The sequence below is a fragment of the Mobula hypostoma genome, chromosome 5 (assembly GCF_963921235.1).
Source record: "Mobula hypostoma chromosome 5, sMobHyp1.1, whole genome shotgun sequence".
Classification (NCBI taxonomy): domain Eukaryota; kingdom Metazoa; phylum Chordata; class Chondrichthyes; order Myliobatiformes; family Myliobatidae; genus Mobula; species Mobula hypostoma.
This window is the reverse complement of record NC_086101.1, coordinates 111,933,592-111,954,287: the sequence shown is the minus strand read 5'-3', so window position 1 is coordinate 111,954,287 and position 20,696 is coordinate 111,933,592. Positions and strand designations below refer to the sequence as shown.

Below are 20,696 nucleotides of genomic sequence, written 5' to 3'. Positions count from 1 at the left end.
GGCACAGTACCAGTGGGGATGTGTCTGTCACTGTATAACACTAGGTTATGGTATTGGTGGGATGGGACTGTCACTGTATAACACCGGGGTACAGTACTGGTGGGGATGAGTCAGGCACGGTATAACACTGGGGCACAGTACTGGTGGGGACAGATCTGTCACTATATAACACTGGGGTACAGTACCGGTAGGGATGGGTCTGTCACTGCATCACACTGGGGCACAGAACTGGTGGGGATGGGTCTGTCCCTGCATAATATTGGGGCACAGTACTGGTGGGGACAGGTCTGTCACTGTATAACACTGGGTACAGAAATGGTGGGGATGTGTCTGTCACTATATAACACTGGCATACAGTATGGGTGGGAACATGTCTGTCAATATATAACATTGGGCACAGTACCGGTGGGGATGGGTCTGTCACAGTATAAATACGGGGTACAGTATGGGTGGGGATGGGTCTGTCACTGTATTACACCGGGGTAGAGTACTGGTGGGGACGTGTCTGTACTGTGTAACACAGGTACAGTACTCGTGTGGATTGGAAACAGATGTTCTCAGGGAAATGTATGGAAGAAATGTGGCAAATGTTCAGGGGATATTTGTGAGGAGTTCTGCATAGGTAAGTTCTAATAAGGGTAAGGATGGTAGGGTACAGGAACCGTGGTGTACAATGGCTGTGGTAAATCTAGTCAAGAAGAAAAGAAGAGCTTATGGACGGGATTTACCCTAGGCTACTGTGGGAAGCGAGGGACGAGATTGCTGAGCCTCTGGCGATGATCATCATCCTCATCATCAGTGAGGATGGGAGAGGTTCCGGAGGATTGCGGGGTTGTGGATATTATTCCCTTATTCAAGAAAGGGAGTAGAGATAACCTAGGAAATCATAGACCGGTGATTCTTGCTTCAATGGTTGGTAAGTTGATGGAGAAGATCCTGAGAGGTAGGATTTATGAACATTTAGAGAGGCATAATATGATTCAGAATAGTCAGCATGGCTTTGTCGAAGGTAAGTTGTGCCTTATGAGCCTGATTGAATTTTTTGAAGATGTGACTAAACATATTGATGAAGGTAGAGCCATAGATGTAGTGTATATGGATTTCAGCAAGGCATTTGTTAAGGTACCCCATGCAAGGTTTATTGAGAAAGTAAGGAGACATGGGATCCAAGGGGACATTGCTTTGTGGATCTAGAACTGGCTTGCCCACAGAAGGCAAAGAGTGGTTGTAGACGGGTCATATTGTGCATGGAGGTTGGTGACCAGTGGGGTGCCTCAGGGATCTGTTCTGGGACTCTTCGTGATTTTTATAAATGACCTGGATGAGGAAGTGGAGGGATGGGTTAGTAAATTTGCTTATGACACAAAGGTTGGGGTGTTGTGGATAGTGTGGAGGGCTGTCAGAGGTTACAGCAGGACATTGATAGGATGCAAAACTGGGCTGAGAAGTGGCAGATGGAGTTCAACCCAGATAAGTGTGAGGTAGTTCATTTTGGTAGGTCAAATATGATGGCAGAATAAAGCATTAATGGTAAGACTCTTGGTAGTGTGGAGGATCAGAGGGATCTTGGGGTCCGAGTTCACAGGACACTCAAAGCTGCAGCGCAGGTTGACTCTGTGGTTAAGAAGACATGCAGTGCATTTCCCTTCATCAACCGTGGGATTGAGATTAAGAGCCAAGAGGTAATGTTGCAGCTATATAGGACCCTGGTCAGACCTCACTTGGAATACTGTGCTCAATTCTGGTCGCTTCACTACAGGAAGAAGGTGGAAACCATAGAAAGGGTGCAGAGGAGATCTACAAGGGTGTTGCCTTATTTGAATAGGTTGAATGAACTTGGCCTTTTCTCCTTGGAGCAACGGAGGATGAGAGGTGACCTGATAGAGGTGTATAAGATAATGATAGGCATCGATCATATGGATAGTCGGAGGCTTTATCCCAGGGCTGAAGTGGATAGCATGAGAGGGCATAGTTTTACGGTACTTGGAAGTAGGTACAGAAGAGATGGTCAGGGGTAAATTTTTTTACACAGAACGTGGTGAGCGTGTGGAATGGACTGCCAGCAGTGGTAGTGGAGGTGGAAACGATAGGGTCTTCTAAGAGACTCCTGGATAGGTACCTGGAGCTTAGAAAAATAGAGGGCTATGAGTAAGCCTAGGTAGTTCTAAGGTAAGGACATGTTCGGCACAGCTTTGTGGGCCTGTATTGTGCTGTAGGTTTTCTATGTTTCTATGGTCTGACACTGTATAACACGAGGATACAGTACTGGGGGGGATGGGTCTGTCACTGTATAACACCAGCATACTGTCTGGTGGCGTCCAGTCTGTCAAAGTATAGCATGGGGTACAGTACCCGGTGGGGACTGGTGTGGCATTGTTTAACACTGGGGTACAGTACTGAAGGGGATGAATCTGTCACTGTATAACACGGGAACAGTACTGGTGTGGATTTGTCTATCACTATATATCACTGGGGTACAGTATAGGTGGGGACAGATCTGTCACTGTATAACACCGGGGTACGGTACTGGTGGAAACGGGTATAGTACCAATGGGGACATGTCTGTCACTATATAACACTGGGATACAGTACTGGTGGAGACAGGTTTGTCACTGTACAACATCAGGGTACGGTCTGGTGGGGCAAGTCTGTATTTGTATAACACTGAGGCACAGTACTGTTGGGGATGGATGTGTCACTGTACAACACGGGTACAGCACCAGTGGGGACGAATCTGTCACTGGGGTGTGGTACTGGTGGGGATGGGTCTGTCACTGTATAACTTGGGTACAGAGGTGGGGACAGGTCTATTGCTGTATAGAAGTGGAGTACAGTACTGATGAAGACAGGTCTGTCACTGTATAACACTGGGTACAGTACTGGTGGGGACGGGTCTGTCACTGTATAACACCGGGTACAGTACCGGTGGGGATGGGTCTGTCACTGTATAACTTGGGTACAGAGGTGGGGACAGGTCTATTGCTGTATAGAAGTGGAGTACAGTACTGATGAAGACGGGTCTGTCACTGTATAACACTGGGTACAGTACTGGTGGGGGTGGGTCTGTCACTGTATAACACTGGGGTACAGTACCGGTGGGGTTGGTTCTGTCACTGTATAACACCGGGGTACAGTACTGGTGGGGACGGGTCTGTCACTGTATAACACCGGGGTACAGTACTGGTGGGGTTGGGTCTGTCACTGTATAACCCTGGGGTACAGTACTGGTGGGGTTGGGTCTAGGCTAGTGATTCCCAAGGGGGACAGTCATGTGTTTTAAGGGTGTGTTAGGGGTATTAGAAAGTCATTGGAGTGCATTCAAGGTTCTTGGTGAGCGGTAAGCAGCACCCACACATGAGGCACGACCGTGTCAACTCCCTGCTGTTTTTAACATCCGATAGGCAATCCCTAGTCTGTGTTAATATTTTATTTTAATTTAGCCCTGTTAATGATGGATAAATATGTACGGCATGGTCTCCAAGAGTCGGAAGGTGGTGAAGCCTTGAATTCTAATCCTGCTAAGAAACAGAAACTACAGAAAGTGCATGAATACAATGTTACATATCAGGAGTATGGCTTTATTCCATTCCTGTCAGATCAGTGATGCCCCATGTGTCTTATTTGTAATACTGTATGATCTGATGAAGCCATAAAACCATGAAGATTGCATGAACACTTCCATAACAGACACTCTGAAAAGGCTACTTATGGTACTACTCAGTTCCAAAAATGAAAGAAGAATTTGAAAAGTATTGCCCACTCAAGACATTTGCCGAGAAACTTAAAATTGACCTTGATAGTGGTCTCATTGCTTCTTATAGCATTTCCAAAATTATAGCAAAGTGTGGAAAATCTCATACAATGGTAAAAGATGTATCAGAAGAGCTACACTGTTCTCAAAATGGATACTAGTACTTTACAAACAATTCCTGTAGTAACTCTGTAGCTCATTGTATTGACGAAATGAGTGAAGACATTGAGAATCAACTATGCACAGAGCTTAAAAAGAACAGAATTTGGGATACAAATGGATGAGTCAATGAGGCATCGCTAATGGGATATGTACGGTTTATCAAAAATAGAAAAGTTTATGAAGAGGTTCTCTTTGGCAAAAAGTTATAAACAAATATCAATGCAGAATCAATCTACGATGAGATCAAAATGTATATTGAGCATAAAAGTATAACATGATTTCCTGTGCTACAGATGGAGCACCATGTATGACAGGTCGCCATGCTAGTTCAGTAGCATTCATGAAAAAAGAAATTCCAAGTCTGTTTGCATTCCATTGTGTAATTCATTGCCAACATCTCACAGCCAAAAACCCTAGACAGCAATTTTTTCAAGTATGACTCTTGTAATATCTGTTATTAACAAAATTAAAGCTCATCCATTAAATATCAGAATATTTCAACAGTTGTGACAAGATAATGATGAAGAATTCAAACGCTTGCTTCTTCACACTGAAGTGCGTTGGCTGTCAACAGGCTGTTGTTTAAAATGTTTCTTTGATCTTTTTGACATAGTCATTGAATTTTTGCTCCAAGTCGACAAGAGCTTGGGAAGAAAGTTTGAACATTTACATGGAGATGAGGCATACCTAGCCGATCAGTATAAGAAAATGAACATTCTAGATGTGGAACTGCTGGATGAGAATTTCAGTTTAATCCAGGCAAAAGTGCAGTGTCCACTTTTATCCGAACATTGAAAAATATATAAGCAAAACATTGGGAGAAGAATGTTCTCACAGTACGTGGAAAATATGGCACTCTCTTTCATAGACAGTGATTTGCAAGAGTACTGCTTACACCTGCTGTCACTGAAGAAGGATTTTCAGAATCAATTCAAGGCTTTGAACAATCTGAAAATTCTGGACTGGGTAACTAACTCATTTCTTTGCAAGGCAGAAGAGCTTGCAAGAAGAAATTATTGAAATTCTGAATGATGAAGAAGCAAAGATGCTTTTCAAAAATGTCAGCTTTTGTGGTATATGGCAACACTGTCATACGAAGTTTCCTGGTCTTTGGAGAAGAGCGAAACAGCTCTTCATTGCATTTCCTGGTGTCCTGTCACACTCACCTCTATAATAAGCAAATGCTTTGAGAGGCTGGTCAAGGACTACATCTGCAACATGCTGCCACCAAAACTGAACCCTCTACTATTTGCCTATCAACACAACCAATTGACAGACGACGCAATAGCCACTGCTCTACATACTGTCCTTACACATCTGGAAAAGAAGGATGCTTATGTGAGAATGCTGTTCTTGGACTACAGTTCAGCACTGAACACCTTAATTCCATCCAGGCTCGACGGGAAGCTCAGAGACGTTGGCCTTGACCTTGCATTGTGCAGTTGTATCCTGGACTTCCTGTCAGATTGCTCGCAGGTGGTAAGAGTGGGCTCCCTCACCTCCATCCCTTGACTCTCAACACAGGAGCTCTTCAGAGCTATGTACTAAGTCCTCTCCTTTACTCCCTGTATATCCATGACTGTGTAACCACCCACTGCTCTAATCTTCTCATTAAATTTGCTGACGACACTACATTGATTGGCCAAATTTCTAACAATAACTAGGTGGCCTACAGGGAAGAAGTTATTTCACTGACACAGGGGTGTCAAGAAAACATCCTCTCCCTCAATGTCACGAAAACAAAGGAGCTGGTTGTGGATTACAGGAAAAGTGGAGACGGGCTAACCCAATTGACATCAATGGATCTAGGGTTGAGAGAGTAAACAGCTTTAAGCTCCTTGGCATAAACAACATCAATCAGACCATCACATGGTCTGTGCACACTAGCTGTGTGGTGAAAAAGGCACTCGAGTAACTCTAACACCTCAGACGGTTGAGGATGTTTGGTATGGCCCCCCAGATCCTAAGAACTTTTAATAGGGGCACAATTGAGAGCATCCTGACTGGCTGAATCACTGCCTTTTATGGGAACTGTACCTCCCTTAATTGCGGGATTCTGCTGAGAGTGGTGCGGACAGCCCAGCACATCTGTAGTTGTGAACTTCCTATAATTCAGGACATTTGCAAAGACAGGTTTGTAAAAAGGGCCTGAAGGATCATTGGGGACCCGAGTCACCCCAACCACAAACTGTTCCAGCTGCTACCATCCAGGAAATGGTACCATAGCATAAGAGCCAGGACCAACAGGCTCTGCGACAGCTTCTTCCACTAGGCCATCAGACTGATTAATTCACGCTGATTTGAATGTGTTTTTACGTTACATTGACTGTTCTATTTATTACAAATTACTGATTGCACATTGCACATTTAGACGGAGATGTAATGTAAAGATTTTTACTCCTCATGGAGGGAGGAGAAGATGGCGGCGCGACACAGCGCGCGCGGCCGTTCCGAATGATATCATATCTGTGAAGTAGGATGCCATACACAATCCTGATTTGATAGAGACAGACGTGAAGAAGCACGGAGGAACATCTGGAGTAACTTCTGAAATGCCTGCTTCGCTGCCACTGGTACTGCGCGATTGAGAATCTCTGGAGGGGAAGACCCCAAATCCTCAGCCTTGCCTATTGCCTGTTGCTGGGGCTGGGGTCGAGGCGCTCGGCAGAGATGGTGCTTGGTGCTTGGTGTCGAAGAGCTGGTCGGAGGCTCGGAGCTTTCAGAGGGACTTGGAGTCGGACTGTGGTCGGATACTTCCGAGATGCCACATCGGCAAGTTTGCGGCGCTGGAGGTTTACGGTCTGCGTGAGATGATGGGACTTTCGAGAGACTTTGAGACTTTACCATGCCCATGGTCTGTTCGTATCAAATTACGGTATTGCTTTACACTGTTGTAACTATATGTTATAATTATGTGGTTTTTGTCAGTTTTTCAGTCTTGGTTTGTCATGTGTTTCTGTGATATCATTCTGGAAAAACATTGTATCATTTCTTAATGCATGCATTACTAAATGACAATTAAAAGAGGACTGCGTGTCCTCATAATCTAATCTAATCTAATGTATGAGAAGGATGTAAGAAGTAAAGTAAATTCAATTCAGTTCCATCCTCCTACCTTGTTGAAAGAGGCTTCAGTGCAGTGAACCATGTACTCACAAAAAACAGAAACCGCTTGGACATTGTTACACGTGAGGACATGAGGCTTTTGCTGTCATAAATTGAACCACATATTTGAACTTCTGCTAAAAACATCAAACTCAAAGATCACGTTGATATTGAAGCTGCTGTACAGTGCACAGGTATTGTGTAGGCTAAGTTTAAAGACAAATAAAAATTTAATGCAGAATTATTTTTCTCGTGTTAGCATATAGTAGACATGTTTTACACTATAGGGGTGCTAGAAAGTATATTGTGCCTCAGAAGGGTGTTGGCAAGTATGAAAGGGCTTTGGGGGTGGGGGGGAGGTGTCGGGTTTAAGAAAGTTGGAAAAGGTTGAACTAGGTCTTATTAAGTAGACTTGTGGAACTGCAGATTTCAAATTCATAAATTCATGTATAAGCTCTTTCATTTACCTGATTTGATTAAACCTTTGACAAATTTAGTGAGAAATCACCACTCTCCATCAATCCACCATTGGTTGTCCATGTTATTATACAGGAGGAGATCATCTGGCTGATGCTAGTTCCGCACAGAGCCCTCCCGTCAGTCCCAAACCCCTCCCCTCCTCATTTCCGTATTCCCCATCATTTATATCCATCAATACCTCTTTCAGAGCAACCACACCGACCAGCCTCCCGGTGGAGGTGACGTATGCAATCCTGAGCCCAAGGAGGTTGAAGAGGTTGTAGCACTGGAAATCAAGGAGAGGATGGAATGACGTGAGAAGCTGCGAGGTGATGGTGGATGAAATTCTCATCTTGTTTCTGGATCCCTCTGTGGCTTGGTCTCCCTTCCCCCTCTCTTTCCCTGGGCTCCACAACACCATTCATACCCCCTATCCTCCTCTCAATTCAGACTCCTGATGTCCATGGATGTCTCCCCTCAGCTTCCATCACTCCAGAGAAGACAACCCAAGTTTGTCTAGCCTCTCCTTACAGCGCGTACGCTTGAATTCAGGCAGCTTCCTGGTGATCCTCTTCTGCACCATGTACTGTGGAGAGCATTCTGATCTAGTGTCAGTGTTCAGGATCGGAAACAAGCGGCACAGGGTTGTACTCAGCCAGCTCGCCAGCTCCATCATGGGCACTAGCCTCCCTGTCATCGAGGGCATCCTCAAAAGGCAGCACCTCAAAAAGACGCCATCCATCAGTAAGGACTCTCGCCATCCAAAACATGCCCTCAACTCATTGCTGTGGTTAGGGAGGAGGGAGTGGAGCCCAATGATCAACACTCAACATTAGCTTCTTCCCCTCCACCATCAGATTTCTGAACAGACCACAAATCAATGAACACCATCTCACATTTTGCTCTCTTTATGCACTATTAATTATATTTTAATCTTTCTTGCAGTAGTTTTTTAATGTACTGCACTGTACTGCTGCCACAAAACAACATATGCCTCAGCATATGCCTGATTCTGACCCTCTAGATCCTTCCTATAATGGGGTGACCAGAATTGAACGCAATGCCCCAGATGTAACCTAACCAGAGTTTTAAAAAGCTATAATATAACTTCTCAGCTCTTAAGTTCAATAGTGGTGTAACCGCTTTCAGGGAGGACATAATGGCTTGCAAGGCCCGAGGTGCCAGGCTAAAGCTTTTTACCTCATGAAGGGTTTCCTTTTCTACAAGCCTGAAGGGTGCAGGATCAATCACGGATTCGTCCAGCTGTAGGACTTCCTGGAGCTGACAGTACTCCCACTCTTCCACCTGTAATAGAGCATGTAGAAAGAGCAGTGGGGCAGGTGAAAGGAGGGCACAGGGGCCTGGAGTTATGCTCTGTGCTTCAGTGAGTGGGGATTGATCCAATGCAGAATGCAGTACGGTCACAGGCAATGTTTAAACTCTATCAACACTGAGAAACAGGAGCTCTCGCTTCTAACAAACCAGGGGTCTCGTCATAGCTTAGATACAGAGTGAAGCTCCCTCTGCACCATCCCGTCACACACTCCTAGAGCACAGATTCTCAGAGGCATTCCGGGACTATTGGGCTTCACGGGGAGTTAGTGCCATCATTAATAGAGATGGAAACATTTTGGTTTAATGTATACTGTCTATTTGTAGTGAAGTAATTGTGTTAGTCACTGCTTTGTATATATAGCACTGAATTTGTAATAAAGATATTTTATGAAAAAAAGAGCACAGGTTCAATACAGAGTGAAGCTCCCCCTGCACTGTTCTGTCACACACAATCCCAGAATACAGGTTAGATAGAGTGAAGCTCCCTCTGCACTGTCCCGTCACACATTCCTGGAGCACGGGTTAGATATGGAGCAAAGCTCCCTCTGCACTGTCGCGTCACACACACCCCTAGAGCATGGGTTAGATAGAGAGTGAAGCTCCCCCTGCATCATCCCGTCACAAACTTCTGAAGCACAGGTTAGATACAGAGTAAAACCCTTCTGCATTGTCCCGTCACACACACTGCTAGAGCGTGGCTTCGATACAAAGTGAAGCTCCCTCTGCACTCTCCCACCACATACCCCTAGACCATGGGTTAGATAGAGAGTGAAGCTCCCCCTGCACCAACCTGTCACACACTCCGAGCACGGGTTAGATACAGAGTGAAGCTCTCTCTGCACTGTCCCATCACACACTCCTGGAGTACAGGTTAGATACGGAGCAAAGCTCCCTCTGCACTGTCCCATCACATACCTCTAGACCACAGGTTAGATAGAGGGTGAAGCTCCCTCTGCACTGTCCTATCACATACTGCTAGACCACAGGTTAGATATAGATTGGAGTTCTCTGTACTGTCCCATCACGTACAATTCCAGGGGAAGGTATTTATTGGTAAATTAATGCTGGCCTTACGGGTGATCCCAGATTAAAATTATTTGATGCCTGCGGTTGCTCGAAGGTCAGCGTTTCTTGCCCATGACTGCCCTCTGAGAGGGTGGCAGTGAGCTGCATCCTTGAAGCACTGCGGAGTTTCTAGCGAAGCTATAGGGGAAGGAATTCCAGAGTTTCGATCCAGCAATGAGGAAGGAATGGTGACAGATTCCCAAGCTGGGATGGTATGCAAAGTGGAGGGGAGACTGCGGGTGATGGCGTTCCCTGCTCTTGCAATCGGGGTTCAATTCCAGCCAGTGTCCCTAAAGAGTTGGTATGTTCTCCCAGTGACTGACCGGGTTTTCTCTGGGTGCTCCGGTTTCCTCCCACATTCCAAAGACATTGGAATGCTATACTTGAGCTGGACACTTGCGGGCTGCCCTCAGCACAATCCTTGGTCTGTGTTGGTCGTTGACGCAAGTGACCCATTGAACAGTGAATTTCAATGTACAAGTGACAAATAAAGCTAATCTTTAAAATCTCTTTAGAGCAGAATGGTGGAATAATTTTGGTGAATTTTATATAGCACACACGTTGGTCACCACGTCCTAGTGGTGGAGGGGTGGGCATGTTTATGCGGTGGTTCGTGTGCCTGTCAAATGGGCTTCTTTGTCCTGATGGGGCCTAGCTTATCAAGTACCATTGGAGATACACTTACTCAGGCAAGTGGTGGATGTCCCATTATGCTCCTGGCTTGTACCTTCTAGCTAGTGGGACAGCCCTGAGATATCCAGACCCCAATCTTCTTGTATCCATGTTGTTTATATTGTATGGTTTTTATAGCCAGGGAGCAGTAATGGGGACAAACTTTCACTACCTATTAAATGCCCCCAATGGTGTGTGACTCAAATAATCTCTGACAACCAAGTCCAGCTCCTGGCCTTCACGTGTGGCTTAGCTACTAAGCCCAGGAGAACCATTTCTACTGACAGGAGAAGGGGCAAAGGCAGGTTACTAGCATCCTAAAACCAGTCGATTGGGCAGATGGGACTCGTCAGCCATGGTTGTCAGTTCATCTACGAGAAGGGCTTCCCTATTGTGTGTCTCTTTTAGTGAATGGCTGCACAAGATATTAAACACCCCACTCTGTTTAACATTCCTGTGGTTAGACCATAACACATAAGAGCAGAATCAGGCCATTCAGCCCATCAAGTCTGCTATGCCATTTCATCACGGCTGATCCATTCCCCTCTCAACCCCAATCTGTTGCCTTCTTCCTGTAACCTTTCACATCCTGACTAATCAAGAACCAATCAACCTCCGCCTTAAATACACCCAATGACTTGGCCTCTACTTGTGGCAATGCATTCCACAGATTCACCTCTCTCTGCCTAAAGAAGGTTCCTCAGGTTGTCATAGCCAGGGGTGGTAGTGGGGATAAGCTCCCACTACCTATGAAGTGCTCCAAATGGTGTGCATCTCTAACAGCCTCTGACAACCAAGTCCAACTCTTGGCCTTCACGCGTGGCTTAGCTACTAGGCCTGGCAGAACTGTTTCTACTGACAGAAGAAGGGGCAAAGGCGGACCACTGGCACCTCAAAACCAGTTGCTTTGGGCAAGTGTGGCTAGTCAACCTTGGATGGCATCCTGCCTAGGAGAAGGAAAACTCTGATTTTAAACCTCCACTACCTTGCGGCCATCCCCTCCCATGGGAAAGACTTCGGGAGCAAACCTCAAGGAAGAAATCTGGAGCCGGGGTCCCCACGGCAGTTTGGTGTTGCTTACAACTTCACTCTGGCAACCTCTATGACAACACTGGTGCCAAGCTATATTGGCGCTTGCCCCTCCCTTGGACTACTTCAGTGACGTGGAGAGGGGGAACTCGTTGAAGCCGGTTCTTCAAATCTTCCCGCCCAGGCTTGCGCCCTGGAGTGAACACAGCCCACCAGAGGCGCAAATCCATGATCCCTTGGGATCGACGGCTGCCTACTACTATGGCTAAAGAAATTCCTCCTCATTTCCATTCTAAGGGGGTAGTTCTTGTATTCGGAGGCTGTACCCTCCAGTTCCTAGACTCCTCCACCACAGGAAACAACTCTATATCTACTCTATCTAGGCCTTTCAACATTCAATAGGATTCAATAAGATTCATAAGGACATAAGAACATAAGAAGTAAGAGCAGGAGTAGGCCATCTGACTCATCGAGCCTGCTCTGCCATTCAAAAAGATCATGGCTGATCTGGCCATGGACTCATCTCCACCTACCTGCCTTTTCCCCATAACCCTTAATTCTCATACTGTGCAAAAATCTATCCAAACTTGTGTTAAATATATTTACTGAGGTAACTGCCACTGCTTCATTGGGCAGAGAATTCCACAGATTCACCACTCTCTGGGAAAAGCAATTCCTCCTCATCTCCCTCCTAAATCTACTCCCTCGAATCTTGAAGCTAAGTCCCCTAGTTCTAGTCTCACCTATCAGTGGAAACAACTTTCCTGCCTCTCTCTTATCTATACCTTTCATAATTATATATGTTTCTATAAGATCTCCTCTCATTCTTCTGAATTCCAGTGAGTATAGTCCCAGGTGACTCAATCTCTCCTCATAGTCTAACCCCCTCATCTCTGGAATCAACTTGGTGAATCTCCTCTGCACCGTCTCCAAAGCCAGTATATTCTTTCTCAAGTATGAGACCAGAACTGCACCAGAACTCCAGGTGTGGCCTCACCAGTACCCTGTACAGTTGCAGCATAACCCTGCTCTTAAATTCAATCCTTCTAGCAATGAAGGCCAACGTCCCATTTTCCTTCTTGATAGTCTGCTGCACCTGCAAACCAACCTTTTGTGATTCGTGCACAAGCACTCCCAAGTCACTCTGCAAGCAGCATGCTGCAATTTTATACCATTTAAATAATAATCTGCTCTTCCATTTTTCCTTCCAAAGTGGATGACCTTGCACTTTCCAACATTGTACTCCATCTGCCAGACCCTTGCCCACATACTTAATCTATCTATATCGCTCTGCAGACTCTCCATATTTTCTGCACAATTTGCTTTTCCACTCAATTTTGTGTCATCAGCAAACTTAGATACACTACACTCGGTTCCCTCTTCCAGATTGCTAATTCCCCCCTCATTCTTCTAAATTCCAGTGAGTTCTCTCTGGCCAAGTAAGAAGTCCAGATTTCCTTCCTAGACTTTATTGATAATCTACTAGTGGATCCCTTTACTGAGACTAGCTCTGTCATTTTTTCTCTATTAAATTCTGTGGTGGGACTTGAATTCATGCCTCTGATCAATGGGCTAGAACCACTCTGCCACCTTGCTTATCATGGGATTTTGCTGAGCAAGAGCAAAGTGCACTCTAAGAACATCCATATTATCATAGTATTTTACAGCATGACACAGGCCATTCAGCCCAACTTGTCCATCCTGACCAGAGTGTACCCATTTTAACTGTTAACCCTATCGTCCAGCACTTGACCTGTTGTTCTCCGATTTAATGGTTCAAGTACTTACCTAGTCATTTCTCAAAATGTCTCATGGAATTTGGGAAGAGCTAGTTATGTGGATTCTAAAGTGCCTCATATAGGAGGCAGAATGTTGTTTCTCAAAACGGTGGCTGGTGACTAGTGCAACACACACACACACACACAATGCTGGAGGAACTCAGCAGGTCAGGCAGCATCTTTGGAAATGAATAAGCAGTCGACATTTTGGACCAAGACCCTTCTTCAGGACTAGAAAGGAAGGGGAGGATGCCAGAATAAAAAGGTTGGGGGAGGGGAAAGAGATAGGTGAAGCCAGGTAGATGGGAAAAGTAAAGGGCCATAGGAGAAAGGGAAGGAGGAGAGACACCAGGGGAAGGTGATAGGCAGGTGAGAAGAGGTAAGAGGCCAGATTGAGGTAGAGGCCAGATTGAGGAACAGAGGAAGAGGAGAGGGGGGAGAAGGAAAATTAATATTCATGTCATCAGGTTGGGGGTTACCCAGAAGGAACATGAGGTGTTGCTCCTCCACCCTGAGAGAGGCCTCATCGAGGACATGCTGGAATGAGAACGGGAATCGGAATGAAGAAGCTGGGCTGCTGGAAGTCCCGCTTGTGGCAAGTGGAGTGGAGGTGCTTGACGAAGTGGTTCCCCGGTTGGGCTAACGACTAGTGGTGTACTGCAGTGGCCAGTGTCACAACCCTTGTTATTTGCAGTTGGGCTTCAGTACAGCCTAGGGCATTTCAAAAGTGTGAGAGCGACCCAGGGGAGGGGTGGGGCTTGTTGGGGGGGGCGGTGGTGTAGAGTGCCATTACCTCACTCGTAGTCATAGTGTCAAAGACTTCCTCTCCGTCCTGCAATACAAATCAAAGCCAAGAGACTCTTAGTGGGACAGAACATCGGGGCAAGCTTCTCATGCACATTGCTTAAGTTGGGGCACTTGGATACTGGGACAGACTGGTGCCCACCTCACTGCCCGTATGGATAAACCATCCCTCCTTTGGTCAGTCTACAATAAGGCTACAAGACATACAATATAAGCTCAATTAGGCCATCCTGCCCATTGGTCCTGCTCTGCAATTCAATCATGCTGACTTATTATCCCTCTCAACCCCATTCTCCTGCCTTCTCCTCTTAAATTTTAATGCCCTTAGTAATCAAGAACCTATCTGCCTCTGCTGTAAATATACCCAATGACTTTAAATATAGAGCCAAATTCCTCCCCAACTCTTTTCTAAGGGGACTCCTTGTATTCTGAGGCTGGGCTCTCTGGTCTGAGACTTTCCCACTATTGGAAGTTGCTCTACGTGCCCACTCCATCTGGGCCTTTCAATATTCCGTAGCTTTCAATGAGATCCCCACTCTAATCCCACATCGGGTAGTGAGATTGCCCATCTGTGACCATCAGTCTTCCAGCCACCCCTTATCCATTAGTAACTCGGTGAATAGTTCTCCTCTCAGGATCCCCATCCCAGTCATATCTCCATACCTCCTTGTAACATAGGTCATTTCAGCTCATTGAGCCTATGCCAGCTTGCAAGCCATCTATTCCACCCCACCTCCCCGCCAATTGTTCTCTGTAACCTACTCTCCACATCTGCCCAATAACTCCTCCTAGATTCTATACCCTACCCGTTCACTAGCCGCTGATTACCCTGCAGTCGTTAGAATGTGGGAGGGAACTGGAGCTCCTGGGAGAAGTCCACATGGTCAAAGGAAAAATGTGCAATCTCCATACACACACATGCAGATGCATTTGCGCACATGCACAGACAGACAGACAGACAGACACACACACACACCCAGTGCCAGAGTTCAGGATTGAACCCATGCCTGTGAAGCTGTGAGGCAGCAGCTTTACCCACTGCAGCATGAACTGCGAGTCTACCCCCTCCTTCCCCGTAGGAGCCCAGATGGTCAGTTAGTATCTGAGTTGATTACCACGGTATAGCAGTGAAACCGCTTCTTCCTGGTTGGTTTTCTTGGCCAGCGTTCTGGACCCACCTCGGTCTGTCAGAAAGGAAAGAAAAGAAACAATCAGAGTATGGACACGATGGACTGAATGGCCATTGGTAAGTGTCCTAGCCCAGAGATGGTGAACCTTTGACACATGTCCCCAAAATGCCACACACAAAAATTTTGCCGGCGTGTGGCATGCAGTGCCGCCCCTCAATTCTTTAAATCCCACCCATAATAAAAAGATGCAAAATGGTTATATTCACTGACTTAAACAGCGAATGGTAGGGCACTGAGGGGGACAAAAGGGATAAGGAAATACAGGTCCATAGAGATGGGATGTAATGTTGAAGTTGTATAAGATGTTGGTGAGGCCTAATTTGGAGTATCGTGTGCAGTTTTGGTCACCCCGTTTATCCTCAGCCTGCAGATAGGATTCTCCTTCTTTTTGGATATCACCATACATTCTATCTTTTTGCAATTGATAGACAGACCCATTTTTTGCACTTTCTTCAACAACAACATCAATTAGGTTTTGTAGTTCTTCTTCCGTACTTGCAATTAATACAGTGTCACCCGCATATCTAAAGTTATTGATGTTTTCACTGCCAACTTTGATTCCCAAGACGTCTCTTATTTTTTGTAATGTTGTTTCACTGTACACATTAAACAAATCAGGGGAGAAAACACACTCTTGTCTCCCTTTCCCTCCTGTTTGGTTGCCGTGAAGGTTTAAGATCCCCTTTCTTCTCCATTGGGCTAAATCGCTCTTTAGCAAAGTTGAACACGATGGCTGTGAGGGAGCTGATTTTCCTGTAGACGGGTCCTGCCAATGTAGCTTCCAAAATGCAATCCAGGTCCTATCGAACTGCTTCCAAGATACATTGTCTGATGATCTAGGCCATCAGATCTTCTCTTTCCTTGATGAATGGATTAGGGTGTCTGAGGGGGCACTCACCTGGTCTCTTCTTTGGCACTGGGCCGGTTCAGGTGCGGAGAGATCTTTAGCTCAGTGGGGTGTTTCCTGGCTGGAGTTCTCCATTGTCTCACCAGGTGCTGAGTCCGTGCACTTAATTTGCCTTCGTTCCACAGCTGGACCTGCTTTGCTGTATCTTGAGGCCTTGATGTTTATGCAGATTTTGCCATAAGGGCACTTTACAAAGACCCCAGTCAATGTTGTTTCCTTGAGTCTTGTTTCCAATCCTGGCTGTTAATATTATGTCCATCCTGTTGAGTCTCTCATCCACCCCCCTCTCTCAGCAGACTCTTGGGACATTGCGTATTTGGTTCATTCATAGCTTGTATGATGCCCTCTTGCGAGTGCTGCACACAAAGTTGCTAGCCTTCTGTGCACATGCCTGTCTTTCCTGCAGGTCAGCTCTTTCCTGGTTGTGCATGCAAGCTCGATATCAATGTTTAAGAGAAGTCTGGATAGGTACATGGATGTAGGGGTATGGTCCCGGTGCAGGTCGATGGAGAGAGGCAGTTCAAATGGTTCTGCATGGACTAGATGGGCTGAAGGACCTGTTTCTGTGCTGTACTTCTTTATGATTATGACTCCCTTACGAAGCAGTGAATGATGTTTTCACAACCTGAGAGCAGTGAGATATTTCCACAGGAAACATGTCACACCGGCTCGACATCAGCTAGGTGGTTGCAAAAACGTGTGACATTAGACGATAAGTACATTTGGAAATCTTCACTGATCTGATGCACACATCGGTGTTTGGATAGTAAACGGCTGGCCCAGCTGGCATTGACTATGTTCTGCGTATATTTTTTCTTCTGCTGTTTGTGAGTGAACACTGGATATTCAGTGATTGTAAAAGTACACAAAAAGCTTCATAGGTTCACTTATTATCAAAGTATATATGCGGTATACGTCTCTGAGATTCATCTTCTCCAGATAGCCTCAAAACAAAGAAAACAGTGGAAATCGTTGAAAGAAAGACATCAACCCCACCTCCCCACGCAATCAAAAGAAACCAAAATTCGCAAACCCCAAACCCCCAGCCCCTTCCCTTGCACAAAAAAGCTAACATATCGCCCAGATGGAAAACAGCACCAAGAGGGTGGATAAATCTCCTGGACCTGATGGAATGCACCCTCGGGTTCTGAAGGAAGTAGCGGGAGAGATTACAGAAGCATTAACGATGATCTTTCAAGAATCGATAGATTCTGGCACTGTACCGGATGACTGGAAAATTGAAAAAGTTACTCCGCTATTTAAGAAGGGTGAGAGGCAGCAGAAAGGAAACTATAGACCTGTTAGCTTAACATCAGTGGTTGGAAAGTTGTTGGAATCGATAGTTAGGGATGAGATTATGGAGTACCTGGAGGCACATGACAAGATAGGCCAAAACCAGCATGGTTTCCCGAAAGGAAGATCCTGCCTGACTAGCCTACTGCATTTTTTTGAGGAAATTACAGGCAGGGTAGGCAAAGGAGATACAGTAGTGTACTTGAATTTTCAGAAGGTCTTTGACAAGGTGCTGCACAGGAGGCTGCTTAGCAAGATAAGAGCCCATGGAATTACTGCAAAGTTACTAGCGTGGGTGGAGCATTGGTTTATTGGCAGAAAGCAGAGAGTGGGAATAAAGGGATCCTATTTTGGCTGGCTGCCGGTTACCAGTGGAGTTCCACAGGGGTCAGTGCTGGGACCACTGCTTTTTACGATGTATATTATGATTTGGACTATGGGATTAATGGAGTTGTGGCTAAATTTGCTGATGATACAAAGATAGGTGGAGGAGTGAGTAGTGTTGAGGAAACAGAGAGACTTAGATAATTTAGGGGAATGGGCAAAGAAGTGGCAAATGAAATACAATGTTGGAAGTGTATGGTCATGCACTTTGGTGGAAGAAATAAACAGACAGATTATTATTTAGATGGGGAGAGATTTCAAAATGCGGAGATACAAAGGGATTTGGGAGTCCTTGCGCAGGATCCTCTAAAGGTTAACCTCCTGGTTAAGTCGGCGGTGAAGAAGGTGAATGCAATGTTGGCATTCCTTTCTAGAGGTGTAGAACATAAGAGCAGGGATGCAATGTTGAGACTCTGTAAGGCATTCATGAGACCACACTTGGAGTATTGTGTGCAGTATTGGGCTCCTTAATTTAGAAAGGATATACTGACATTGGAGAAGCTTCAGAGAAGATTCATGAGAACGATTCCAGGAATGAAAGGGTTACCGTATGAGGAACGTCTGGTAGCTCTTGGGCTGTATTCCCTGGAGTTCAGGAGAATGCGGGGTGGGGGGTGGGGGGGATCTCATAGAAACATTCCGAATGTTAAAAGGGCTGAACAGATTAGATATGGCAAAGTTATTTCCCATGGTAGGAGAGTCTAGGACAAGAGGGCACGACTGCAGGATTGAAAGTTGTCCATTTAGAACAGAGATGTGGAGAAGTTACTTTAGTCAGAGGGTGGTAAATCTGTGGAATACGTTGTCACGAGCGGTTGTGGAGGCCAAATCATTGGGTGCATTTAAGGCAGAGATAGATAGGTTCTTGATTAGCCGGGACATCAAAGGGTATGGGGAGAAGGCGGGGAGTGGGGATGACTGGAAGAACTGGATTGAATGGTGGAGCAGACTTGATGGGCTGAATGGTCTATTTCTGCTCCTATATCTTTTGGTCTTATGGTCTTAGGAACACAGCGGCCTTCTGAGGAGAGCGACTACTTGGCTGCTCGCTCTCTGCATTCGCCTTGATGTTCAAATCTTCCTCGACACTTTAATTGTGAGAGGTGGAGTCAACGAGCTTCTTCTCCTTGAGGCAGCTCACGCTTGTGCTTCCCATAGGGAACTTTCACGGAGATGGCAGAGCGCTAGATCACTCTATCATGCACCGCTTTTTAAAAAAATTGCTTATTTGTTATTTCAATTCATAATTCAAGTCAGAATAACAGATGCCAAGATTAAGGAAGGCCTTTTTGTTGGTCCACAAATCAAATAGCTCATCAATGAAAGGCAATTTGAGGAACTTCTAGTCCTTAAAGTGAGATCAATGGTCATGAATATTTCAATGATGGGGCAAGAGCCTGATGGTTGAGGGGTAATAATTGTTCTTGAATCTGCTGGTGCGAGTCCTGAGGCTGTTGTACCTTCTACCTGATGGCAGCAGTGGGAAGGGAGCATGGTCTGGGTGGTGGGGTTCTCTAATGATGGATGGTCCTTTCCTATGACAATGTTTCATGTGCTGAATGGTTGGAAGGTAGGGTTGCCAACTTTCTCACTCCCAAATAAGGGACAAAAGTAGCAGTCAAATACAGGAAACTTGTGTTTACCCTGAGAAAGATTGCCATGAGCATGAAGCCTTGTGCGGGTGCCCGTGTGCGCATGCGTGACATGTGCATACACGACGTGTGCATGTGTGTACGTGCCAATTTTTTTTCTACAAATCGGTTTTGGCTTAATCTTCCCGATTCTATTAAGTGAAACTACACTGTACGTACATTATTTCTACTTAATATAGCTGTGTATTTATCATATCATTCCTGCTTTTACTATATGTTAGTGCTATTTTAGGTTTTATGTGTTATTTGGTATGATTTGGTAGGTTATTTTTTGGGTCTGGGAACGCTCAAAAGCTTTTCCCATATAAATTAATGGTAATTGCTTCTTCACTTTACACCATTTCGGCTTACGAACAGTTTCATAGGAACGCTCTACCTTAGCAGGGGAAATACGGGACAAGGGTGGTCCCGTTTTGGGGCAAACCAATTTAGCCCAGTCTACGGGATGTCCTGGCTAATACGGGACAGTAGGCAACCCTATTGGGAGGGATTTATCCATGATGTTCTGGGCCAAATCCATTACCTTTTGTAGGACTTCTCATTCAAGGGGATTGGCGTTTCCATACCAGGCTGATGAAGGCGAATGTGCCAAATGCCTTCTTCACCATACCATCCCCTGAGCCACCACTGTCAGAATGTACTTGCACCACTAGGCCTCTCTGTTCTTCAGCACTCCCCAGGGCCTTGCCATCTACTACACAGGTTTTATTAACCACAATGCAACTCCTCGCATTTATATGAAGTAAACTCCGTTGTCTACATCTTGGAAACCTATTTCACCAGAAGGATCGCAGAGGCCTACATCAGTCATATCTACAGAATGGCGCTGCCTCTAGAAGGTAACGTCCATCATTAAAGATCTTCACCATACAGGCCACGTCATTGTCTTCTCACAGCCTCCATCAGCAGGAGGTACAGAAGCTTGAAGTCCCACACCACCAGGTTCAGGAATAGCTACTTTCAGTTCTTGAACCAGCTGGCACAACCTTAATCACCACAGTTTGGCAACACTATGACCACTTTGCACGACAATGGACTTTCTTTTCGTTCTAATGGTACAGCACTATGAATACATATAGCTAGGCTGCCTAAGACTTTTGCACAGTACTG

General features: G+C 45.6%; 1 protein-coding gene across 1 annotated transcript in view; it reads right to left on the bottom strand.

Annotated features, from left to right (window-relative positions):
* The window catches only part of LOC134346919 (chloride channel protein ClC-Ka-like), a 122,548-nt gene that overhangs the window by 10,494 nt on the left and 91,358 nt on the right, over positions 1–20,696 (bottom strand). The window contains exons 19-22 of the mRNA XM_063048770.1: positions 15,276–15,344; positions 14,150–14,188; positions 8,678–8,782; positions 7,677–7,763 (exon numbers count right to left, since the gene is read on the bottom strand). Coding sequence (XP_062904840.1) covers positions 7,677–7,763; positions 8,678–8,782; positions 14,150–14,188; positions 15,276–15,344 — 300 coding nt within the window. The remainder of the gene's footprint in view (positions 1–7,676; positions 7,764–8,677; positions 8,783–14,149; positions 14,189–15,275; positions 15,345–20,696) is intronic.